Below are 26,951 nucleotides of genomic sequence, written 5' to 3'. Positions count from 1 at the left end.
GTACGACAGCTGTTGCGTCGACGCCGCACGGCAATCAGCTGTTATGACGTGCGTCGCGCACACGCGATCTAGGAACTTTGGTAGCGCATGCGCGTTGCGACGAACGCGTCGCGTCTGTGACGCGCGACAATTCAAAGGATTTCCGCTCACCTCGGAATGCGTTCCGGAAATGTCGATGAAATACTCGAAATTGTTCGCACCTCTATTCGGTACGGAGATGAGAATGTACATGTAAATCGGTCGTAACTAAATATAGTTACAATATCGGTAATCGCGTGACGTTTCATTGAAGATCGAAAGTTTCGGAATTTGCGCAACAATTATCATTCGCAACGATCATAAATGCGCGTGATATTTCTCGTTTTCAATGTCTTCCGTCGCTGTTTTAAAACATTACAGAAAGTTAGCAACGAAAGAAACCTGTCTCGCGAACAAGGAATCGCGAATGTAAGGAGGCGAAGTGAGAGAGAGAACGTCACACATGGTATCCTACGAGAATTTTCTCTCACGTGGGTTGCGTGAACGGCCAGTATCAAACAAGCGAACGTGTCGAATGTCGAGAATAAGACGAGTGGAGTAGCGTGTGGAGAGAGAGGATACAGAGCGCACGCAGACGTGAAAAGGACGGAAGGAGGCGAGAGAGAGAGAGAGAGAGAGAGAGCGAAACGAGCGAGTCAATGAGTGCGGAACACACGAACAGCAGTGCGCGGAGCATATATGTAGCTTTATCTGTGTTGTCTTTCGTTGTTGTCCGCATTATGCGCCGCTGAGTGAATTGTCAAGTGAAATCAGAAATGGCTGCCAGCGAGCAACAACGTAAGGTGAGTGAGCGCCGCGGGGACCGGGGACGGCGCGGATTATTCTTTCCGCCGGCGGAAACGTCGGCGCGGAAAAACATCGGCCGCACTTTGTCGATTCCACGGGACGAAACGTGCACGCGCGGCGCGTCGCTTTTGTGTCAAAAAGTTACAGTTGATCCATCTGTGCTACCTCTCTTGTCTTATATTACATATACGTATGTATGTATACATATGTCGTGCGCGATATCGACGAGTGACGACAAAGATAGGGACGACGACGAGTGCGTGATTCGTTCACGCGTAGACGTGAACGGCGCACGATCCCCGGGATAACGCGAGGCACGGACATCCCCCGCGCGCGCCGCATTCCCGGATAATCGCTCGTCTTCATTCAAAGATCGCGCAGTCAGTCGTCTGTATTTACTTCGGTCAGCCGAGCAGCTGTCAGTGCGCGACATCGTCGATGTGATATAGCGCAAATTAAGATGTACGACGATCACGGTGACGATGTGAGTGTTTTGTGTTTTGAGTTTCCCGATAAGCTCAGATTTCCGCGACGAAGAGACTCGTTGCAATGTTTGTTTTTTTTTTTTTTTTTTTTTTAATTTTCTTATCTCCGTGCTCAATCGCGGAGGCACCTCGTGAATTTTGCTGACGGTGCAATCAAAGCGCAGCGCTGTATGTACACTCGGCAACCTGAATGCCAAATTTATGCACATATCAGAGCCTATATGCATTTTCCATTTATGCCCTGACATGCGTTTAAATTCATGTGTTAATGTTAAGACATTCCCGTCACCGTCTATACGTGCAATATAATGTTCAGCTTAAACCGCAACATGACAGCTCCTGAACGCTGCGGATTCTCGTCGAACGGGTTCACATCTGTCTGTTTCTTCTTTCTTTCTATCTTCTTCTTTATTCTTTGTGTGAAAAACTTGGCACAAAGAAACGTGCTTTTCTGAGAATATTTTGGAGTTTTCGAGCGATTTTCTTCGATATGCAACATATGTGACAGCTCTTTTCATTATCGTTTCTCGTCGCTTCAGGGGAATTTGATCATAAAGAACGATCGGTTTCGAAAGAGAGAGAAAGAAAGAAAGAAAGAAAGACGCATCGATCGAGAATCACGCGAGCTGTAATTCACTTTCCGTTTGCCATGTTCGAGATCTCCTCTTTCATTCCGCGGAAGTTCCGATAATTGAGAAAAACTCCCGTCGTTCCCAACACATACATATATATCGCGTCTTGTATCTCGTCGGTCGATAAGCGTTAATGTTTTTTTGAGTTTACGGCATCGCAAATCGATTGCACGGCACGTAACGAACGGTCGATCGCCGTTTGCGTTTCGTCGAGCGTTAATTGTCGCACGCTACATCATCGTGAACGGAACGCATTCCCTGTCACAAAACATCATGTCATCGCGCGACAACGTATGATTTGCACGAGAGGACTCGCATACATGAGAAGAGTCACGCGGATTCTTCCGATCGAATAATCCGCGAACGGGACGTCGTAATTTTTTTTCTGCCCGTACACAGGCGCATTTTGCTATCCACATTGAGACATATGTTGCAATTATATGCGTGATCCATTTTGTGCGCTCAGGACTAGTTTTTCTTTCATGCGCGTAGCGTACTTTCTCATTTATTTTCATGAACGTGCATTTTATTCATTCTCAATTACATTTTCTCTCATCAGTCGAATCGATTGGCTAAATCTTAAGATATGGATCAATATCAAGCATAAAAGTTTAAGCAGAGGCGATATGTACGAGTCATGTAATGAAAAGCTGTTTCACTTTAAGGTTTCACCAATACAGCAACATGGCTACTTATGGCTATGATGTAAAACTTGATGATACCACGGATATTTCCTAATACAAGAGAGAGATAGAGATAGAGAGAGAGACATTTTTGTTGTTTATCGGGACTTGTAAAACATGTTGCTTAGAATATCCTTCGATTTGAATATGTGAATAATTGATTAAAGATTTATGTTAGAAGTTGCTGATCAATACAAAATAAATTTATTTATATAACATAAATTTATTTATATAACATAAATATTGCAATTAGAAAAAAAAATAAAAGTAAATCAAAATTATGAAGCCAGATTTTTGTTTCCATATTTTTTTTTAAATCTGCATTAAAAATAATATAGATTTTTTGTTTCATATAATCTTCAATCTAAGTATAGAATAAATACTAATATTTGTGAAAGAAAAAATATGCAAAAATAAATATTTATTTAAAGATCATCAAAAGAAGACATTGTAAATTTATTATGAATAAATATTCTTATATATTTATATATTATAATATATTTATTCATGTACCAAATATACATATATGTCCATGAACCACACCCATTTAAAAGAAAAGTAGAATAGAAAAGATTTATTATTATATATTTATTTATAGATAGATTTTATAATATATTATATATATATATATATATATATATATATATATATATATCATATTTATTTATTAATTATAATTTATTATGATCTGACTATTATATATAAGTAACATCACTGTGTAAATTAATAGGAATCACGTGAAAGCCGGGAACCAGCCCATCATGCAAGACGTCCTATGAATGCATTTCTGATTTTTTGTAAAAGACATCGCGGCTCGGTGCGATCTGGCTTTCCACATTTAGAAAATAGAGCAGTCACTAGGGTCTTGGGAGAGTGGTGGGCGACCCTTCATCCTGATCAGAAGCGTTCCTACACAAATCTTGCACAGGAGGTAAGCACAATTGCAACCAAAAAATTAATGAATTGATGATTTTAAATAGAAATTAAAAAAATTTTTACTATCAAATGAAATATTGCTTTATTTTCACAGCTTTCACATTGTTAGAAGTTTTATATAAGAAAAACATGTGCATATATTATTTAATTATTTTTTTTAGTACAAGGATGCATTTTTAAATGCGAACCCTGACTTCAAATGGTACAAATTACCAGCACCTCCATTACGTACTTTAAATACTAGGCCTACCAACAAGAAACAAGAGTCCAGTAGTGGCATGCAATTTATAGATAGTGTCAAATCTGAATATGAGTCTTCCGATTGTACAAAATCAGACAGACGGGATGGACAATCAATCCAACCAGGCAAATTAGCAGATGAATCACAGATTGGTGGACTCAGTTCTCTCTTTACTCCTCAGAAGATAGAAACATCTGAAGAACAGACAACAATTAATGATATGATCGAAAATGATACTGTTCCAAAACCACCAAAAAAGAGATACACAGAATCACCTTTCCAAAATGATCAGAAAAGAGACTGCAAGGTAGATCTTTTTGGTGAAAAGAAGAGAAAAAGAGCAGAATCAAATAACAACGAACAACATGAAATGGTAAGATTTGATCTACTTATGAAAACATAGATTTTAGATTTTCCATTAAATATTTCAAAGTTTATAATTCAATATTATTCAGTTTTTTATATCTAATATAATCAATTGAAATTTCTATCCTTTAGGTCATAGAAGATGAAAAACATGCAATAAATTCCTTTGTTACAACACAGACACAATCAGAGGAGAATAATTGTCGTAGCGAAAGAACATGTAAAGGTTTACGTTATCAGAAATTCCTTGCTGAGCAGATTAAAAATATCGGCCCATCTGGCCAACAAAGCAAACGGAAACGAACAGCTGGAAGCAATGGGTAGATAATTAAAATTTTGACATAATACTAATGATTTAATTTTGTTGATTATAATCTTATAAAGAAATATATTCCTTGTAGATCTGATGAACATCCAAATGAAAGAAGAAATTCCATTTCTTCAAATGTCAGTGAAAAGACCGATTCCTTAAGCAGTGAGGGAGGAAACAGCTCTCGAGGGGAGCTAGAACATCTTGTAGAAAGGTAATATATTTTTTATTTCTCAGATTTTTTGAAAGTATATTTCTTTATATGAAAATATTTTGAAAATATATTCAGTGCTGAAGAAAAAATGGAGGCTTCCAAACCTGAAGATACAGAAACTGAAGGAGCTGAAGATCAAGTAGATTACGGACCTTGGACGGCACGTAAAAGATTTCGTGCCGAGTATGTTCTTGGAAAAAATCATTCTTATTTAAATCATTATTATAGAAAAAAAGATACACACACACACACATACATACACTATGCTATATACTAAACATATTTATAGGGATTTTAATTTGGAAAAGAAGATTGAGGCACTGCCGTCTTTGAGTTTAGAGGAATTTCAAGAAAAGAAAAAACAGCAACGTACGAAAAAAAAGAAAATTCTGCAAAAGTTTAATTCTTCAGCAAATAAAAGACATCAAAATAATAATCCATCTACTAATGATCAAATAAACAGTCAAACTCAAAGAGTAAGTACGATAAATGAGAATAGTGAAGATTCAGAGAAAGCCCATCTTGTTGGAAGTCAAAAACGAAAAGCTCGAAAGCAAACTATTACGCGGAATGCTGCGGCAATAAATTCCACCAAACATTCTGATGATCAAGAATCAAATAAATGTAAGTTATATACAATTTTTAACTTGTTCATCGAAAATAATTTAATATTATAATGCTTTTATTGTTTATATACGATGCTAATTTTTTGATTATTTTTTTTTTAATTTTGTTTTTTATAGATTTGAAAAAATGTATAAAATATTTTTTTATAACATCTTTAAAACACTGAAGCAGAAAAATTATTTCAATTTTAGTTATAATTCATATAATTTCTATGTTTAAAAATTCTCCATTAATTATACATAATTTATATTTTATACCTTAATAGCTTGGTGCGCATCTCCAGATCTTGAAGCTTTAGCATGTCTTGCAACAGTTGCCGCCAACAGAACGAAACTTACCAAAAATAACATTTAATTATCCATTAATGATATGTAAGATTGCACTATAAAAACCAAAACTTTATTAAATTTTTTTCCATGTAATTTCCTATTACTGGGAAACACATACTTTTCCAAGTGCTGTTATAAACGATACTATTATGGTATCGATAACAATGATTATTGTTAGTATCTTTATTGTTAATCTTTACTATTACAGATATTATATATATATATGTATACATTACGACTATTATTGACTATAGATTATTCCATTATTTGGTATATGAGAAAGATGTTTTTTTCTTTTTTTATTGAGAATAATAGTTGTATTTTGAAAAGATAGAAAAATGAAAGATATATATTTTTTGTATAATTTTTCGCCAATTTATAATTTTGTATAATATTCCGCTAATAATTATGATTTTTTAATTCCGTTCCGTTTTTTATTTATGGTTTGGAAAAAGTAAATTTTATTTATGTGATTTATTGTTGTATATAAAATAGTTGAATTATTTAATATATGATAATTGATTATTTTTTAATGCAAAGTAAATATTTTATCATAATTAAATTTTAAATATCTTAATAGCTTTTTTTTCTACATCAGACTTTTTAAAATCTTCAAATTCTATGAATCATGATAATATCAACAATAATCTGATTAAACATAAAGCTGTCTATGATTATGTGAAGATGAATTGAGTTAATTAAGTAAAACATAATATAAACATGCAAAGATCTATATCATTTTTTATAAAATTGATCATTTTTTGTTTTAATTTCATACAATATAGTTTGTTTTCTTTCATACAAAATCGTATATGCAAATTGGCATGATTATATATAAGTTAGTAACTCCATTATATCTGGAGCTTTTATGCAAACTATAACTTTTAGGAGAACTTCTCATCGTCATTTCTGATAATGTGTGTACAGGCGTACACGAAAATATATTTTATCTTATATTTTATTATATATTTTACAGGCGTATGATGTGTACATAGGTATAGGTGCAGTATTATATACAATTATAAAGTGAAATATCCTTTGCAACACGATTTAAACATCAAAAGGGTATAATCAAAATATATATATATATATATATATATATATATATATATATATATATATATATATATATGTATATATATATATATATATGTATATATATATATATATATATATATATATGTATATATATATATTGATGAGCGACCACTATTTACATGTTGTAATACATGCATACATGCGAATAGACACATGCTTATACATGTAAATTGAAATTTGTATAAATTTTCAGGTATATACACGAATATATGATAGATAAATATCTCTTCGTATTAAAATATGTGTGAATCCGTGTATGCATGTAATAGAGTGATAAGACTATCCACATATGTGAATGTATATTTATAATATTTATATATATTAATTATATCTTATTATACATATAAATGTAGCGTTAAGACTACGAGAATGCGACTTTGTGCTCTGTTTGAGAAAGTAAGAGACTTGTCTGTGATTTTGGCTAAAGGAGTTTTCATATTTTTCTATTGGTTTCTTTTTTCTGTTTTCTTTTGTTTTTTCTCTACCTTTTCTACATATATCTTTATTTTTTTATTTTTCTCTTTCTATGCATGTGTATATATGAAAAATCTGTAATTTTATTAAATTTCTAAACTCTCTTTGTTTGTAAAGTAATAGGAACAAGCATGTAACGTTAATAGGTTTTTCTGTAGTTTGCAAAGGAATGTACTGATTATATTTCAAATGTGCCTTGAAGAGATATGAGGAATATAGTGATTAAAATGACCGACCAACAATATATTTTCGATTCGTTTCGCTCTTCTGACCACATTTTGGCTTTTACAATTGTACCACAATTTGCGACTGTCCAGGACTTTACAATCGGGCTGAGTTGTCAATACATAAAGATTGGACATTTAATGAAATCAGGGGAGAGTGTTTCGAATTTTACTGCACAAAACATCTATGTACCTAGCTTTAAAAGAATGTAATTTACACGAATCTATATATATGTGTACATATTGTAATACCATTTATATGAATAATAAAATTATAATATTTTGATGTAATATGTATGTTATTATTAATCGTTTTTGCAGCTCCTAATAATTTTATCTAATAATTTATCTTATTCTTTATAACATATTATCCGATTATTATAGAAAAATATATATTATTTGTGATCAGATGTAATATTATATTAATATAGAAAATGTATAATTAATGATCTTTTTATATTGTCTGAATTTTTTTTTGTTTTTGTTTTTTGGTTCATTACAATTGCATAGAGAGGTCATATGCATATTATTATTTGTACATATATTATGAAAATGTATTTTTATTAAATAATTTTAGGAATTTTTAAAATTTATATATATGTTAAATAAATAATGTAATGCTATAAGTAATAGTAGGTAGCTTTTATATAATATAGAAAAGTAATAAAAAATACATAAATGCTTAATTGATAATTCATAACATCTCAATTCTACATTAATATATGATATATAATAAAATATTATAAGTATTAATTAAATAAAAATTGTCAAAAGAAAAATAAAAATTTATAAAAGTTTTCTAAATTATATATATACTATATTATTTTGATATTACAAAACATAATAAAATTTTATTATATCAGAATATAAAATATAATTCTGTCATTTAATAAATTAATAAAAAATATATATTTTATAAATAAAGAAAAACTATTTATATAAATTCTATATTATGAAAGATATTTTTTGCATGTAAATAATATACAAAATTCTTCTTGGGACCATATATTTTATTAATTATTTGTTAATTTATTTGGTTATTTGATCTTGTGTATATATATACCCGCTTGCATTTTGCACTAAGTGCAATAAGTTTCAATTCTACATATATTTCAATGATCTATGGCGTATCATGAAAACATTACCCCACTTCTGAATCCTGCTTCAAATGCTAGTATACATACACCTGCCACTGGTTGACATATACATGAATGCAGGACAATAGGCATAGTGAACTTTGTGTGACTGTTTTCTGCAACACAAGATTCGTATCAATTCGTTAAATAAATAAAGCCGATATCGATTGATCTCAATACGTCATCCAAGTTGCTTTCCAAGATGGGAGTAATATTTCTGGAGCACATCGGTGGCAGTCGTCTCTTCTCCTGCGCTTCTTGTGACACCAACCTCACCAACAGATCACAACTCGTAAGCACACGCTTTACGGGTGCTACAGGACGTGCTTTCCTCTTCAACAAAGTCGTCAACCTAAATTATAGGTACGTCCTTTTATTTTCATCGCATAACATTATTCTTACAAGACAAAATTTAATACTAAGATGATAATTCTTTGAAAGTAACATGTGTATTCATGCTCAATTTTTTAGCACTGACATATTTCGTTATAAATTGTGTTGTTTTTCTTATTTAGTCATAAAAATTCAAAAATTCAAAAAAAAAAAAAAAAGAGATTGGAAGGTACATATAACAATTAAAAAATTTGAATATATCAATTTCATATTTATAAAATCTGTATCTCTTTGATTTAATTCTATAATATAATGTACAGCGAAGTGCAGGATAGAGTGATGCTGACAGGTCGTCACATGGTTCGAGATGTTAGCTGCAAAAACTGTGACGCTAAGCTTGGATGGGTATATGAATTTGCAACAGACGAACAGCAACGGTATAAGGAAGGTCGTGTTATACTGGAACGAGCTCTTGTCACAGAGAGTGATGGACTGAATGAGAATGTTTAATATTTAATAAGTAGTTTGTATATTAAAGATTAACCAACATAGTTCTTATATAAGTGATTGCCATTTTCAACTTGTTCGGTTTTAATTTTTTCAATTAGAAGAGACTCTTGGTTAGTGTTCAATTTGTTCACGCATAAGCAAATACTGATGCGATTATTAATTGTGATAAACGTCATTCAACATTTTCGTGTGTGAATATGGTTCCTATTTTATAAGAAAATGTTTCAGAGTCTATACTCTACGTTATTTTTCGATTGAATCTACATCTTGTATATTTTATTCAAAATTGCTGAATTTACATAATAAGAATAAACATTATTTTCTTATATAGATGCAACATTAATAAATTAATTTTAATAATCATCAGTGTGTTTATCAAGAAAATGAAAGAATGAAGAAAAAATGTGAGAATATATATTATGTATAAATATATTTAATAATTATGTATTGATGAGTGCAATATAGATATAAATTAAACTAATTAAACTATATTATGTAACTTTATTTATATTGTTTTAATTATATATATATATATATATATATATATATATATATATATATATATAATTCAAGAAGCAATAATGTACAAGATGTTTGAAGTTGTGCATTAATCATGACATTAATTCGTATACTTAATTAAATGCTGGTCGCTTTAATATTGAATTTTTTCTGCTCATATTTATGGCTGTAAATATGAATTGTGTTTAAAGCTTTAAATTATTCATAATCACAATTAGTTTTCTTCATTAGTAAATGTCAACATAAATTTTTACGCATCTTGAGTATGTAAATATGATAAAAGTACAAAGTGAGAAAGCACACAGATAAACCTTTCCAAGATTCGTGAAAGTCACATCTGTTGATAACTTTGAACACTTTCCAAATAAAGAAAGGTCGCGTTCAATAAAGAAGGCGATAATTGTTTACATTTGATGATAAGTGTGAAGTACTGATACAAACTGATAGTATATATGTATTATAAAATTATACTTTGTATTGTAGAAAAATGGATAATAATCATATACATAGAATAAAAATAAAGAGAATTATGCTTTAATCTCTTTAAAAGATTTTAATTAAGAAAACCGATAAAAGTGCGATAAAAAAATATATATAAACGAAATATTATTTCAATAACAAATTATCTCTTTCGACACGCGGTCACATTTTTCCAATTAACAAATAATTATCAGCTGATTATTATTATGTTACTATGTTTTCAACGCGATTATCTGTTTCTATCAATTTTCTTATCGCGCATACCACTTTATCAAAATTTATTGAGAAAGTCCTATTTTAATCTACCCTTATCGGATTTTATGTTACACGAGAAATATAAAGATTTATCATTTTATACTATATTTCCTCATTCCCGCTAATTGTTAAATAAGAAAATTAAATCGTGCGTCAAAAGATAAATAAATGAGTTTATTCTTTAAAGCGACACGTACATAAAAAATGATAAATTGATTAATTAAATAAATTAATTTTTTTTTTACTTTTCTTTTATATCAATTTTATTCTCAAAGAGTTATCTCTTTTTCAGATTATATATTCATCTTACATATATTTCATAATGTATTCTTTAAAATTGAAAGATTAAAATTTCTCTAAATGCGTCCTTTTTTTAAAGACGAATTCAACACATTCCAATTGTGAATACGCTATATCAAGGAGGATAGTAAACAACTTTGGCAAGCTCGCGTTACATGCTGCGGGCGGTCGACGCACTCACGAGACAAACGAACCGCGCCCGCCGACGCGCCCCGATTGGCCGTCGCGCTCGACGCGACGACCAATCTTCGAATCCGGAGATGCCGCGAGCGAGCCCGAGCGGACGGCGGAGCGGAACAGTGTGATCACGTAGTCCCACCACGCCGCATGGTGGATGGATGTTTTTCCCGAGCGGACAGCGAGTAAAATGCTGTAAACTGTGCATCCTCGTCGTCGTCGTCGTTGCCACGCCGGAAAGGAAGGAGTGTGCCAGTGAGAACCATCTCTCGTAAGTCCACTTTGCGCACTATAATTACGAAGCGCGTTTGAGATCGCGCTAAAGGCGCGGACGGCGAGGAGGGAGAGGAGGAAGACGAAAGGGAATTGTGCTTGCTCGGCGACATCGACACGAAGCGGCGTATTGTTTGTTTGCTCCGTCCTCGCATCTCGGCATTGTAGTGATGTTCGCACATCGCACAAATGACGACCGATCTCACCTCTCATCTCCATCGAAATTCATTCGTCGATCAAGCACTGTTCCCGGTGGAACGATCGTCAAGCGGGCCGCGGCGATTCCGAATGCGAATTTTCCTTTTTTCTTTTTTCTTTTTTTTTTCTTTCGTTCTTTCTTGTTTTCGTCCCTTCCTTTTTCGCCCCCGCCAACGTGTATACGTATTTCCGTCTCTTTCGCTACCGGTTTCTCACTCCCACTCTCCCTTCCGTTCGTGACATCGAAGGTGTACATACATAGGTATATATACATACATGCAGTGACGCGCGACGTTGACAAGGGCGAAGCGACGATGTCCGATCCGGGAATTATCTGCGAATTTTCGACGAGATCGGACAGTATCGTCGAGGTCCCGTGAGTCTTGACGCCGACGCTTACAGGAAAAAAAAATATCTTATCGGCTGCATCCTCTTCCTCTCCCCCGCGAAGCGCCCCCTTGTGCGCCATTCCCCTTTCCCTGTCCGTCCTCCACGTCGCTCTCCGTCTCGCGCGCGCGATGCCATTGCACCGCAGCAGGAAAAGCTATAAATACACACGCATCGCGCGCGGGGTAAACAAACTTGACCTCAGCGGAATTCTTATCGGCGTATACATACAGAGGTGGCTTTGAGGTTATGTCGCGTTTAGGAACTCCGTGTGTGTGTGTGTATTGACACGATCCAAATTGCGGAGGCGGCGATTTTCCGAGATGAAAAATCCCGCCGGATCTCAAACATGCCGGATAACACAACGCAACGAGGAGACGCGTCGCTGTAAATAATCACTCGTTTGCTTGATAGCGCCGAGTTGCTGCTATTATTATTATTATTATTATGATCTCGTTGGCACAATAAAAGTCGTTCGCAAAATAATTTGAGGAAAATGTAACGGCCGTTTGAGTAAATAGTCATGTGAATGGAATTATCTTTTTAATGTTCGCCGTCGTGACGTATGTGCGTCATTCGGCGCGTGCACATGCTTTGACAGTTTTTATTCGCGATTATACATCCGTCAAGCTGAGTTTTTGTCATCGTCATGAATTCGAATCTAAACATAAATTTTTGCGAGACGTATAATGATTGCAAACTGTATCGATTTTAGCAAGATTATTGAAAAACTTAATATATACTATTTTTTTAAATAAATAATTTATATATATTTTTTTTTTTTTTTTTTTAATCTTACATGGAATCTTTTTATATAAATTATATTATATATATAAAGTAAATATATATTTTGTACATGCAATTTAGAGGGAAAAGAAAGAGAGATATATGAAGGCAGTTAATCATGCAACATATATTTTTTATATTTAAAAGTAAAGTGTCATTGAAACACTTCTATTAAAATAAAATTGCTTTTTTTTTTTCTAAATTGTCATTTTTTAAATTACGTTAAATATTGAAGCAATAATTTGTTTATATTTTTTTATGTATGCGTACTTTTTACCAAAGGATTTTTGATAATTACAAATAAATTATTTAATTTGAAAATAGAATGAGAAAACGTTTTGTGTTTCTTATATTTTTCTAACAGAAAACTGGCATTTCTCAGCTATTTGAAGACTGTGAGCACATATTTGGCTTAGGAGGTGATTTAGGCTATATTGGGAGAAAAATTCCTAAGCAATACAAAATGAAGTGGACAACTGGTGCTCCTTTTAATGAACAAGTTGGCGAACTTACTCGTGTATTCTCTCAATGGAATGAGTGCGAACAAACTGTTGTTCTTTATGCACTGCTGCGTCGTATACCTGCAGTTCAGGCAAGGTTTCTCGCACAAGCAGTACAACACTCTCTGCACTCTGTGTCTGAATTGGATATTAAGGAAATAAATGCCAATAATCCAAGTAACTATATGTTTATATTTTCTGTATTTAGAATAATAATATGATTTAGTAAAATGTACTCAATATATTGTGATGTATTGTGATATACATACATACACATATATATATATATATATATATATATATATATATATATGTATGTATGTATGTATGTATGTATATGTGTATTGTAAAATATTTTATATTTCAGCTTATATCACTTCATTAATGTCGGAGTCAACAGAAATTGCAATTAATCAACTCTTAACACATTTGCCATTACTAAGGCCTGGGAATATAGAGTGCAAACAAAGCTATCTATTGGCAATACCTGAATTAGTGAGTCATTGTGTGAGCACAGGACAGTTTACAGAACAAACACAGCAGCTTTTGAGCTACACTTTGATACACCCAGCTATAACTAATCAGGACAGACGTTCTTTAACTCAATGGCTCAGACATTTGGAAGATCGTATTAGTGGTACACCACCTATTACTGGTCTTGAAGATTATCCAAATACTCCAATCAGGTGAGTCAAGTGAAAATAATGATAAAAATATTGTAATATCTTTAATGTATCTCTAAACTTTGTCATTTTATAAGATGGGAGAGTCCCTGGCAAAGGAATTCCAAGCAGCAAAGCGATCAGGCTAATCTATTTAATACGCAACCGGCCCACACGTTTCTACAATTTCAATCCCGTCAACGTCGTTCAAATAGTTTGACGCCACCGGTGCCACCGCCACATCAACTCGAAATCTTCGAACGTACTAATAACGCAAACAATTCATCCAGACATAAGCCGCGTAGCTTCAGCGTCTCCGGAGATCATACCAGTAATTTCTAACTATATATATATATATATATATATATATATATATATATATATATATATATATCATGCATATATAAATTAATAATTTATTTTTGTATCAACACTTTTTTAAATGACAATCTTTACATAGGCAATATTATCGGTTTGGGTCCACTGAGCCCACAGAGTTCCTGTGCGAGTAGCGGTAGCGAGGGTCGTTTGGATGACGCTTCCAATCGTTCGCTCGCGAGCGGCATGAGAGGTGAATTTAATGTGATTTTAATACTTTTATATAATAACAGAGAAGAAGATCGGTAGAAGGTTTATGTTTTTCATGTATAATTTTGTTTTATATATAAATAACTTTACATTTATATATATATATATATATAAACCAAATGGAATTTTTTAATTCCATCCTTTCAACTTCTGACGAATCACATTTTCTTTCATAGACAAATACATTTATTTTTGAGCTACTTTTTTTGTTTTCAGATGTACAATCATGGCTTAAAACATTACGCCTCCATAAATACAGTTACTTGTTTGTTACCATGGGTTATGAAGAGATGCTGCAATTGACAGAGGATCAATTGGCAGAGCAAGGAGTTACAAAAGGGGCTAGGCATAAATTGGCTCTCTCTATCGCTAAGCTGCAGCAACGGTATAACACACTCTTAAATCTGGAAAAGGGTTTGGTGCAACCTAGTGCCCGCGATGGCATGCAAAATACTTCATTCTCGCAGGGTTCATCTTTACTCATTAATACAATGGATGAGCTCAAAACAATCTTAGCCACTCCTATGAAACCGAGTCAAGAAAACGATCCGCAAGATATCCCTGCGCAATTTACAAAAGTGCTTGGAAAGTGTATGTATACAAAAATATTGCATTATAATTTTACTACTAAAATTCAGAGAGAGATAATTAAAAAAAATGTTGACATTATCGATTTCTTTATTTAGTATGCAGTAGATTGGCTCTGGACAGCGTAGAAGATAGTGTATTGTGCGCGTGCATCAACATCTTGGAAAAAGTATTGCAGCACGACTGTTTCACTCCAAATCAGAAAGAGAAAGTGCAACAATGGCGCAGTAGACTCGGCAATCCACGACCAACTCCAAAGTAAGACGAGATATTCTTGATAGAAAATACAATTGATCTACTGTATATTGGAGGTATACTGTATAACTTTTGAAATGTGTGTGCAAAATTTTAGGTGGCAACACAATTATGGTTACAATAACAGGAGGTATGGCAATTCGCAACAGCACAACAGAAAGCCGAGTTTAAATTTGACCCACATTCACACCACCCATCTACACAACAACCATTTTATGATTACTCCGCATAGAAACAGTATATCTTCACCGTATTTGCAAAATAATCAGAATCAGAATATGAATACCTTGAATACGAACAACTTGCGTACGATACATACGGTCGAGAAGAGACCAAGCCTACAAGAGACCAGCAGTTTGCAGGTAAATTAGAGTCTGCTTGTTCGAAATCTTATTTACTTCTTTTATTAATATATTGAATATTTTATTCCACAGCAATTACAAAAAACATTGCAACGTACATATAGCGCGCCGCGAGACCGCTTTTTGGGACACCCTACCAATGGAGCGAATGAAACGACGGAGCCGGAAATCAATTCTCGCTTGGAATCTCTTTGCTTGAGGATGACTGAGCAAGCGATCGGCGGTTTCGGTGAGGCCTAAATTTCTAGGATCTAACGTAAGTCATATTTGAACTTCGAATGTTCGACTTCGAAAATTTTTTTGCGAGAAATTCTGTTTGCCAAAATACACGAGCGAGCGAGACAGTAAGCACATATTCATGAGTCATTGTTATAAAGTGATATTTTAATGGGGGGATGACACATTTTTTGTTGTGTGCAAACACTTGCGTGTATACACACTTACGCTTTAATAACCCTACCAAATCGAAAAAATGTCCGATATGTGCGACATTATTATGAGAGAGAGATAAAGATAGGTCATTCTTCGAGGATCGAATGACTTTTACACATACACAATACACACATATACACGTGTAAATCATATTTTTATTATATCCGATGCAATTGTACTATTTAATTGACAGAATTTGGCAAGCCAAATGCTATTAGAAAGATAGAGTCTTTCCTCGACTATTTGCTGCATCCATATATATAAATATATAAAAAAAGATATATACATATACATATGAGATAATGCATAAAATAATATTGCAGAACATTGCATGATATACATTACTATATGATGACATTACATTATGTCATCTTTTTCACTCTTTTCTCTCTTTCTCTAGTGTTTTATATGATTTAAAATATGAGAAAGAGAAAAGAGAGTGAAAAATTGATATTATATCTTCATGTGATGTAATGCAATATCATTTTTCATGTTATTCATTTTGAGAAATAGAATTTGTCTGATTTTAAGCACCAGAAGATGTAATAACATAATGTAATTCATTTTCAATAATTAGACTAATTTTACTTTTTTTAAATATTATATTACTATTATTATTATTGTTACGTTAATATTAAATTTTTACTATTACTAACATTATCAGCAAGAGTATCATTATAATATAAATATAATCATCAATCTCACTATCAGTATCTCACTACAGTAAAAGTTTTTACTATCATTACCAACATTATCAACATTATTATCACTATAATAAATATATATACATATATATAATATCACTATCATTGTAAAAATATAACATTAACGTAATAATAATAATAATAGTAATATGAAATTAAAAAAGAAGTAAAATTAGTAAATTTATTAAAAATTAACTACATTATATTATTATGTTTTCTGGCGCTTACAATCAAACGAATTCTTTTTCCCAAATGAAAAATAATATTACAGAACATTGCATAGTAATGTAATGTCATTTTTTTACTCTTCTCTTTCTTTCAAGTGTTTTATACGATTTAAAATACAAGAGAGACGGAAAGAAGGAGAATGGAAAAATGACATTACATCACCATGCAATGTATTGCAATATCATTTTTCACGTTATCCATTTTTCAAAATGGAATTCATCTGATTTTAAGCACCAGAGAATTTTTTAGTAGCGTAATATAATTCATTTTAATAATTGGACTGATTTTAATTATTTTTAATGCTATATTACTATTATTATGGTAATATTATATTTTTATTATATGATTATATTAACATCACTATCACTATACTAGCGCTACTATTGCTCCTATTACTATTATTATTAGCACAACACTACTATTACTACTCTATTCCTATTACATACTATCATCACTATTATCAATCTTACACCACTACCGTTTTATCTATCGCTCTTACTATTACTATACTCCGTCTAGAAAGTGAGCTGAATATGCTTAAAGAATTGACACTTTGTCGCATGAGTTAATCCGCGCATACTTTTAAAACTTAATCTCAACTATACCGGAAAGCACATATGGCGGCGTGTATGCTTTGTAGTTTGCGCACAGATCTCGTGATTTTTTTTTTTATTTAGGTTGATGAATTTCACCCCGTTTCTTTTTTTCTTGTTTTTATAAAATGATAAGCTCTTATGAAAATGCGAATAAATATACAATAATGGATATTAAGGGCCTTACGTGGAGGAGACGAGTGAACGTATATAAGAAATATAGAAATTTGATATTATAAAGTAGCAGTGAAATTCGGGGGAGGGGGAAGGGGCAGACTGACGCTATACACCGTGGCGCGACATCGAAATCTGTGGCTTTAAATTATAAGCATACATCGTATTTAATCTATTTAGCATGTTGAAGTAGCGTCGCGAGTAATATAGCATAATATTTTTTCGTGCAACCAGAAAAAATTAAATTTATTAAATTGTGTAATGCTAGTGAGAGTAATAACCGATTATTATGAAAGGTAAGAAAAAAAATGAAAGACTGAATAATTCACGCGCCACGATCCGTCGGTTTAGAATCCTGAATGCTTCACTATCCTTCCGTTCGTACGGATTTTGTGTGCGCGTGGATAAAATAATTGGAAGACTGCGAAGATGGAAAAACTTGTCAAAATATTAAGAATTAGCGAGCGAGCGAGAGGAAGAAAAAAAGAGCGAAAGAGATGCAAAAAGAACGAGCGAAAGAATATCGAAATTAAAGGAGATAAAATTAGTTAATTAGTATATATTATAGCGATTATTATAACAACAATTATATTCTGCTAGAGGGTAATACATGTAAGAGACCGCGCGATGATTTCTCAAATCCAGGATTATCCTGCAAGAACTGTAATTTATAGTAATGACCGTACACACAAGACGAATACCTATACTTAATCATTATTTCGTTTCACACACACGATATATTTTTACTCGATCAGCGGCAATAGCAGCAGCACCAAAACTATATCCGATCAGTTATATTTATATACATGTATACATATATCTATATGATATGTATCGCGAAACTCTACGAATTCCAAGAGAGAAATGATCAAAAGCTAGTCAAATGATACGTTTTTAATTTCTACCAGTTATAGTTAATTAATTGTAAATTAAATCTACATATACACACATATTACAGAAATCACATCGAGACATGATAAAACACACATATATATACACACAACGTATACATACATTCACACGGTTACATACACGCAATAAATAAAGCGATCCGAGCGAAAACGTATGCGAAAAAGCTCAAAGACTGCTCCTAAGCGACATCAGGAATTTCATTCAACGTAGAATTACTACTTATATTTCATCTATTATCGAAGCGCATCATCTAATCTCCAACTGATAAAGGCAGGACCTGAATTATAATAAAGAGGATGCAAAGAGATTTTATCCGCGAAACGTATACATATAGAAATAAAGGAAAAAAAAAAAAAAAAAGAAAAAACGATTCTGCCGAGGAGCCGCCGCTACGTTAATTTTATGCCAATTGATCATTGATCTATCATCATTGTTATTTGTGGTAAGCTTACGTGACATAGCGTAACATATATACTTAGTACTTACACACGCAATCGTTGTCAGGATCGCTGGACACCTGTCTTGCTCAAAATTAACTATCGGCGGCGATTGTTTCGTAGCTTTCGAAGGCGCGATGCGCGTGAACGAGCGATAACGAACGGATAAGTAAATTTTGATTTAAAAATCTTTTAATCGCAAATTGGAAAATCATAAGAAGCTATGAAAATGAACATTACGGGTAAATAACATGAAGGAAGAATTTCTCTCGACAAAACAAATGCTAGTAGTGTCAAATATAAAATGCGAATTACAGTCATCAAAATAGGTTACTGAAGTCATGCGGACGTAAAAAAAAGATCGTGGAAAAAAATATGCAAAATTTTTTATTTATGCAGTCGGTGCTTATTGATAAAATTTTTGATAAATAAATTTGCTTCATACACTACAAAATATTTATAATTCTCATGTTAATGCATCAAAAACAGAATTTTTTGCGATTTTCCAGTTTGTAATGGCATCTATACGCGTATACACGTGTGCACATTTTATTTGTTTAACTCGTTACATTCATATCGAGTTTTCTTGGCCATCCTTCTTAAAGTTTGGATGGCGATAAAATGTTCCACTGTTTGCCATGTTCTGTTATCCGCTCGTCGACCTCGGTTCAGGATAGATGAAAAAGTAGATATATATATATATATGGGACAAAAGTTCGCGAGATATCCTTTGGCCGGATACTTGCATACTAGAGAATTGCGCGATTAATTGTAGTAGTAATTCTCATAGAGTGATTTTTCTCGATTGAAATTTTGAGTACGAGACGATGCGAGTTTCCGGCTGAAGATGTCCAGACGACGGCCCAGATAGCAAATGGTAAATTAGATTCGGTGCGGTAAAATAAGACCGGACGTGTAGCGACTGATTTGCTTTAAGAGAAAGCGCGACGCGCCAGACGCTTTTTCTTTTTTTTGTACGCGCGGGAGGGGATTCGTATCCTCGCCGGGAAATACTAGTGTTCACACGTTTTGCCGCAGCTTCTCCGGATAATACTAGATAAGCTGTAATAAGACCCTTCGAATCTTCGTCAGAGATGATTGCTAACCCCTGGGATACCTTAGTCATATAAGTAAGCTGGGCAACTTGTAAAAATGCAATTTTTGTACTGTTATAAAAAAAAAAAGTTGAATAGACGAGGGTAAACTGACGTTGTAGCGTGAAAAAACATTTTTCAATAAAAGATTTTTCATACGCATACATTGTGTACTGCAATTAATATTGATGTACATGTGTATATTAAATGTATATGTCTACACGAGTGAAAAATGATTTAAAACATCTTTCATTCTGTCTTGTTATAGAGAAATTATGTTATAATATTTTAAGAACCATCAATTTTTTATTTGGCGATTTTTTGTCATTTAGATATTCATTTTTATATTAGGATACACTTTAACACACAGGATATGAAAATGTTCTGTTACTGAATAGAAAGATATTATTCAGTTATATCTAAAACAAATGTTTGATTACTTCTTGTGTAATTACGTCCAATTAAAGATATAATTTTCACTAGTTGTGTTCTAAATATTTCTTATCTTTAGAATTTCTTATCGCTTATTCGCATGATAGTCTTCAGTAAGGTAATTTTATAAAAATGAAAGAGCATGATTGATTTTGTAGTTCTCTAAACAGCATTTATTTTCTCCTTTTGTTACATTTTTTGAAGTCGCGCCCCATTCGAAGACGTTGTGCACAGTTTTAACGGTGAAATATAATAGTAAACGTCGATATAATGTTATCGTTCCGTGTAATATATAAATATTTAGACCTGTATCGGCGAAATACAACACGCGTTCGCCGACTATCTAGAATGGTGTGATTTTGATCGATCGACTTGCGTCATCATCGTTCTCCCTTCCTTGCTCACCATCTCTAACGGAATGGCTACGTATACGTAGGGATTTAATATATTAATATGCATCTTCTTACACGCAATATCGATACGAGGTTTTTAAAATATCGGATACGAGTACAAAAATGATTTACGGCGCATCCCCTGATAAAAAAGGGTTCACGAGCTTTACATATCATTACGATTGTCCTCTCTTCAGGATGGATTGCATCGACACTTTGATAGAAAGCGAAATCTTTTCATGTTTTCTGTCAAACTCTAAATCACAACTCTAGCTATATAAGATGAATACAGAAACTCAAATAACAAAAACGTGTGAAAATTTTGCTGATCCTTTGTTTCATTTTTTTTTCTTTAATTTTCATTTCATTGATTGAAAATTAATTAGCTAAAAAGTGTTGACGTAAATTAAGAGATTTCCTATCTTTTCGGGTAATTACTCTAGTTGTAGGTAGAGAGACAGACAGGGAATTTAATTAATTACGGTGATGCAATCACCGTAATTAATGGATTGGCTCACGCATCTTACTATTGTTCGTACCAAATATTCGAAGAACCTGTTTCGTTTTTACTATACATTCACGCGTCCCGTCTAATATACGAGAGAAAGTGGCTAGAAAATAATAATAAATACTTACAATCTATCTAATGACTATTCTTAAGTTTGAAATGTAAAGGATCTAGATCGCATCATACATTTGAATCATACAGTTATTTAAATAGACAATATCCACAAACTTCTTAAGTCTAAATTGTAATTCGATTTATATATATATAATGCGTGAGTATATAATATGTATTCGATATAATATAAACATCAATTTATTACATTTTTTCTCGTCGTCCAACATACACACACATACACGTGCACAAATTCTACTTTTATCTATACACGTATTTACATGAATCGACGACACGCGTTTTACTCTATTCCGAAGATAAATAGATATTGTGTTGATGCGCTTGTGAAGAAGTCGATGAATTCTCAGACAACATGGAATTTGGTGAGAAAGATTGTTAATCTAATATTAAATAAAGATAACAGTTTTTTCTTTTATTACAGATACTATATATCGATGTTAAGATACAACTTCAATATAACATTACATATCGTTCATTAGACGATAGAGCTTATATATCGCTTTGACTTAAAAACAAAATTGCATCCAGCCGTAATTTTATACTTTCTGTTCCTCTAATTGTCTGGTTTAAGATATCTACAAAAATTTCTATTAAACTGACTCCACAAGGACAATCTTATTTTGTCTAAATGTGGTAACGTGCGATCTTGTATATTGGTGTTTATGTTATTTCTTTATATGTTATTTGTTTATATGCTGCCGAAAAAAGTTAATTAATAGAAAATTAAAAACGCGAAGAATGCCCTCATGAAAAAGTTTTGTTATAAACTGCCGAGTCTCAACTTGCTTCAAATCGAAAATTCCGTAATATTGTCTATATCGTTTATATTATGTTTAGAATTTTTTTTTATTAATGAATTTTTTTTTATATAATGGATAATATATATATATATATATATATATATATATATATTTTCTTTTTTTTTTCTTTTTAAAGCAGAACATTTTTTTCTGTGAAAGTAAATTTTCATGAAAAACACTGCTTTTGTATAATGGCACTTGCAGCCTTTTCTATTTTCTTTCCTGCATCTTATGAAGACTATTGAAGAATTATAAGAATATTTTTTAAACTGATTAATAATTCTTTTATCGACAATGATAAAGCGCAATCGGAAAAATAAAACGTGAACAATTTAGCTCTTCGGAAAAATGTATACATGAATTTACATATATGAGTAACATGATTCATAGAGAAATTCTTTTTTTAGCTTCATCGGAAGAAAACCGTAAGATGAGATATTCTTTGCTGTTCAGAAATTCCTTGCAGATACATTTTAAATAAAATAGTCATGTTACGCGTTTCTAACACAGTTAAATCAATTACATATAAGAAACTAATGTCACAGTTAATACAACGGTATCTATTCTACTTTCGTTTGTCTAAATATGTACAAAGCCCTTATAATAATTGTAAAGAAAAAAAATCATTCATGCTGTGCCCACAAGCATCGATACGCGATTCGTATAATAAATACACGAGGAACACACGCCGATCCTGTCGATCAGACTAATGTTATTGAAACATGATTATTTGCGGAATCATTTTATCGGCAGCAATAATAAATAATTACGTTATTAATAATAAGTATCGCTTTTGCTACAGTCTTCCTCGTTCCGTTCGAAAAAGGATCGAGAACCTTTACCAGAACATTATAAAATGGATCCGCAAACATTCCGTTCCCGTCGCAACTCTCTCCTTTTTTTTTTGCAATATCATCTTTGGTCTCGTATATTCAAATAGAATATAATAACATAACGCGACATGAAGATTTCCGTCTGTCCGCGTTATGTTTTCGTCATTTTTCGTAGCACGCTTGGCGGCTAATAATCGGTTTCGAACACCTTATTCTATTTGATGATCGACTAACATGTAGTATGGCATTACAGAAAAAAATATACACTCGTTCATAACGACGTATTTAAATCAAGTACGCTATTAATACTATGTCTCATGCAATATCGGTATAACATCTCGTGTCGGTTCGGTCGGGTCGCTTAACGACCGTAAAATTCGCCCCTTTATCTTCCTTTCTTTTTTTTTACACTAATTTTAATCACTTTGCTATTATAAAGACTACGATTTCGTATTTGTACCTTACATTCAACATCAGATCTGATCGTTTGATTCTGAGATTTATTTGTCTCGTATGAAGATTACACATTTGATTAGCATCTCAGACTTGAAGAATCAGCATTTACCGCTAAATGTAGAGGATAAAAATACGATATTCTATACCACGAGAGTTTCATCTATCCTTACGTTAAATCGATCCATTATTGGCAGTATGAAAAAAAAAAGAAGTGTTCGCCAGATCAATAGAATACACGAATGTTGAGACATCAAAACCGTGTAAACTGTGCATATCTTTTTTCCTTTTTAGCGCAATCAGTATTTCGAGAGTGTATTATACAGGATTTTTCAGACATTGCAATGTAAGCTCACCCATGAAAGCTTCATTCTCTAATCTGCAGGTTCAAGTCTTTATATATTTTTTTAGAGAGAGAGAATATTTTCTACATATAATTATTTATTGTTATATATTTATTATTAAAGTTTTTCTCTATAGATGCTTGTTTGTGCGCGCTCTCTCTCTCTCTCTCTCTCTCTCTCTCTCTCTCTCTCTTTTAGAAGCGTCTTGTACATACGTTGAATGAATTGGACAAAACCTAATATTATTTTATTTATGGAGAATGTCGTTCGACGCATTTGTTCGTTTCCATGCAAGTGTTAACAATTCTCTGAAATATTATATATCACATTAGCATCGCGCAATTTTACAATCAAGAATCATCTTTAATTCCTAGATTTCAACATCGGCCGCTGCAATGCGCGATATATTCTTATATCATCTCCAATGTCATACTTTGTTAGCCGGATTTCTAACTATAGAGTATATCTTGGATATCGCAAAAGTATATATAATATGAATAGACGATTACACATATGATTTCTACTATAAACTCTTCAGATACAACATTCTTCGACAAACACCGGAAACCAGCGAATGTCGCCATTGCGGCGTTTGTACAATTAGCTTTTTTTTTTAATCCTATGTTTCAAAGAGAACGAGAGAAGAAATTACACTTTGAGGAAAGATAAACCTCGCTGCATAATCATATCTGTCTGGATGACAAGACGATATTCCCGAGTATCCATTATCGACTGTAATATTCACGTGCCTTCAAAGGTCTTCATATGATTGTCATCCAGCGTAAGACACTAATAGCCGACATAACATTATTTTTCTTTTGCAGTCACGTAGTAAGTGCAATTCACAATGTACGTATTGATTATGGCTCATTGTCAGTGTAAAATCTTCGAGGTGTCTATTAACTTTACCTGAACCGAAAAAGTAAATTAATATTTATTTTTAATTTCTTTAGAACAAAATACAGGATCACATAGAATATGTTGATCATATTGACAAAAATAAAAATTGAAATTTATTACAAAATATTTGATCGACTTAAAAGAATCTTTCGTAAAGTATTGTAAGATGAGAAGTACCGTTGTATAAATAGAAATAACTTTGTGCCATGGTAGAGAAAAATCTTAGAACTCTTTAGTGTTCAAGAAATCGTCAATAAGGTATGTGATTTTTCAGCATAATGAAACTCGAATTAGCAAATAATTATGCAAATATATATAAAAATTAATTAGTAAAAATAGAACTTTATATATATTAATTTTGCTTTTTAATTATAAATGCATTTTAAAATAACATAAAAAATTTTTTATGCTATTGAATCACTTTCTCTTTATAGAACAATAAAACATAAGAATTAACTAGGATTATAAACTTGCTTCGTGTATTTAAAAACAAAAAAAATAGATTTATATTACTATTTTGTTTAATTTTCTTAAGTATTATCTGGTGTTAAAATTCCACCCTTTTATTCATAACTGATGTATTCTTTCTTTTTAGGAATACCAGTTTTTTACGAAACACAACGGGAACGTGAGAGTCAAAATGCAGATAAATTCTTTGTTTAACGGCGCTTATCACGTCTCTAACGTTCGTTCCATAGAACTCTTATGATAGTTGAGCTCTGAAGAGACAGCGGATAGATGGTTTGAACGTATGTTGGTTCATTCCCTTGGCTTCCTTAGCCAGCTTCTTCGGCCGAGACTGGCGACACTCATCGAACTGGCAGTGCTCGTGACGCTCGTTAACGAGTTGAGGCTTACCGAATGTTAATCCTGCAGCATGTGCACGAAGCTGATCGGAAACATGCCTCGTCGTTCTGGCGCTCGTTCCAGGGCACCCTCCATCCAATTGTCATCATCGGTCTGCTCGTTCGTCACTATGATGACCTCGCCCTCGCGAAATGACAACTCGTCCTCATTGTCGGCCACGCAGTCGTACAGGGCTCGACAGCGTCGAAGACCGGTCAAGGTCGACGACGTTGGCTATGTAGGATGAAAAAGCCATTCGTAGAATGAGAATCGGGCAAGTATCGTAATTAACGTGCGCGTTTCAGTTATCTCGCAGAAGCAAGCACTTTTGTTGCTTGTATCTTTGTCATGGGACGACAAGCGCGCAAGAATACTTGTTCTCCAGAAAACATTGGAAATTCTAGGAAAAAAAATTCTTATTATAAGTTCACAAAATTCCGTAAAGATACTTTTATCGGCATCGATTAATTCATTAATTTATTAATAAATTTTATTTATAAAATTAACTCTTTAAATATTTTTTTCTTGAATTAAAAGAAGTAATAAATTAGTCGCGCGACTGTATTAAGTAATTATATAAATATACAAGTTTTATTTTCTGATATAAATACGAGAAGTTTTTAATAAGTATAATTAATAAACGTTTCTAATATTTTTTTAATATATAATATATATGTGGTTTTATGTATATAAAAACTCTAGAATTTCCAATATGAAACGTCGAAATCATGCTAGTTATACGATTTTTAATATTCGAGTAGCTTATTAGAGTAAGAGTTTTAAAGAGGATATATATCACGAGAAAAAGTAGTATAACAGATGCATTCAAATATTGCCAAACATAAATCCATTCGGGGAAATCCATGCGAGAATCAGTATTTACAGTTATATTTTATATTTAACGACTTCCTAGATATATAAAGTGTAGTTTAGCTACACAAGAGTCATGAAAAGAATATAATTTTTATTAAAAAAGTCACACGT

The 26,951-nt window shown here is 32.6% G+C and overlaps 4 protein-coding genes across 9 annotated transcripts in view; 3 read left to right on the top strand and 1 right to left on the bottom strand.

Annotated features, from left to right (window-relative positions):
• Window positions 1-278: 278 nt before the first annotated feature.
• Window positions 279-6,725, top strand: LOC126859492 (transcriptional regulator ATRX homolog). Of its 2 annotated transcripts, none has more exons than XM_050610838.1 (8): window positions 279-821; window positions 3,356-3,556; window positions 3,723-4,175; window positions 4,301-4,488; window positions 4,570-4,692; window positions 4,768-4,875; window positions 4,982-5,316; window positions 5,585-6,725. In XM_050610838.1, the coding sequence occupies exons 1-8, from the start codon at window positions 795-797 to the stop codon at window positions 5,671-5,673; spliced, it is 1,524 nt and encodes a 507-aa protein (XP_050466795.1). In that variant the 5' UTR covers window positions 279-794; the 3' UTR covers window positions 5,674-6,725. The 2 variants fall into 2 exon arrangements, with proteins under 2 accessions (XP_050466795.1, XP_050466796.1); XM_050610839.1 differs by lacking the exon at window positions 279-821 and adding an exon at window positions 865-1,309.
• A 1,838-nt stretch (window positions 6,726-8,563) lies between these two features.
• Window positions 8,564-10,480, top strand: LOC126859499 (protein yippee-like 5). Its single transcript, XM_050610856.1, has 2 exons — window positions 8,564-8,943; window positions 9,234-10,480. Exons 1-2 carry the CDS (start codon window positions 8,783-8,785, stop codon window positions 9,421-9,423), a joined length of 351 nt encoding a protein of 116 aa, XP_050466813.1. The 5' UTR covers window positions 8,564-8,782; the 3' UTR covers window positions 9,424-10,480.
• A 765-nt stretch (window positions 10,481-11,245) lies between these two features.
• Window positions 11,246-20,489, top strand: LOC126859491 (protein Smaug homolog 1). Of its 3 annotated transcripts, none has more exons than XM_050610834.1 (9): window positions 11,246-11,425; window positions 13,163-13,475; window positions 13,666-13,984; window positions 14,059-14,291; window positions 14,421-14,531; window positions 14,765-15,139; window positions 15,235-15,394; window positions 15,489-15,753; window positions 15,826-20,489. In XM_050610834.1, exons 2-9 carry the CDS (start codon window positions 13,262-13,264, stop codon window positions 15,991-15,993), a joined length of 1,845 nt encoding a protein of 614 aa, XP_050466791.1. In that variant the 5' UTR covers window positions 11,246-11,425; window positions 13,163-13,261; the 3' UTR covers window positions 15,994-20,489. The 3 variants fall into 3 exon arrangements, with proteins under 3 accessions (XP_050466791.1, XP_050466793.1, XP_050466792.1); XM_050610836.1 differs by lacking the exon at window positions 11,246-11,425 and adding an exon at window positions 11,898-12,001; XM_050610835.1 differs by lacking the exon at window positions 11,246-11,425 and adding an exon at window positions 12,251-12,399.
• A 416-nt stretch (window positions 20,490-20,905) lies between these two features.
• The window catches only part of LOC126859487 (arfGAP with SH3 domain, ANK repeat and PH domain-containing protein), a 45,331-nt gene continuing 39,285 nt past the window's right edge, over window positions 20,906-26,951 (bottom strand). For all 3 annotated transcript variants that reach the window (XM_050610819.1, XM_050610821.1, XM_050610820.1), the window contains one exon: window positions 20,906-26,201. In XM_050610819.1, coding sequence (XP_050466776.1) covers window positions 25,986-26,201 — 216 coding nt within the window. In that variant the 3' untranslated portion in view covers window positions 20,906-25,985. The remainder of the gene's footprint in view (window positions 26,202-26,951) is intronic.

The sequence above is a fragment of the Cataglyphis hispanica genome, chromosome 3, assembly GCF_021464435.1.
Source record: "Cataglyphis hispanica isolate Lineage 1 chromosome 3, ULB_Chis1_1.0, whole genome shotgun sequence".
Taxonomy (NCBI): Eukaryota; Metazoa; Arthropoda; class Insecta; order Hymenoptera; family Formicidae; genus Cataglyphis; species Cataglyphis hispanica.
The sequence above is the reverse complement of the archived record's forward strand: the minus strand, read 5'-3'. Positions and strand labels throughout refer to the sequence as shown.

Coding starts and splice junctions, on each gene's coding strand:
- LOC126859492 (XM_050610838.1), top strand. CDS start 795: ATGGCTGCCAGCGAGCAACAACGTAAG. Junction 4,489..4,569: donor CGAACAGCTGGAAGCAATGG/GTAGATAATTAA, acceptor TATTCCTTGTAG/ATCTGATGAACATCCAAATG. Junction 4,693..4,767: donor CTAGAACATCTTGTAGAAAG/GTAATATATTTT, acceptor AAATATATTCAG/TGCTGAAGAAAAAATGGAGG.
- LOC126859499 (XM_050610856.1), top strand. CDS start 8,783: ATGGGAGTAATATTTCTGGAGCACATCGGTGGCAGTCGTCTCTTCTCC. Junction 8,944..9,233: donor GTCGTCAACCTAAATTATAG/GTACGTCCTTTT, acceptor TATAATGTACAG/CGAAGTGCAGGATAGAGTGA.
- LOC126859491 (XM_050610834.1), top strand. CDS start 13,262: ATGAAGTGGACAACTGGTGCTCCTTTTAATGAACAAGTTGGCGAACTT. Junction 15,140..15,234: donor TACAAAAGTGCTTGGAAAGT/GTATGTATACAA, acceptor TTCTTTATTTAG/TATGCAGTAGATTGGCTCTG. Junction 15,395..15,488: donor AATCCACGACCAACTCCAAA/GTAAGACGAGAT, acceptor GCAAAATTTTAG/GTGGCAACACAATTATGGTT.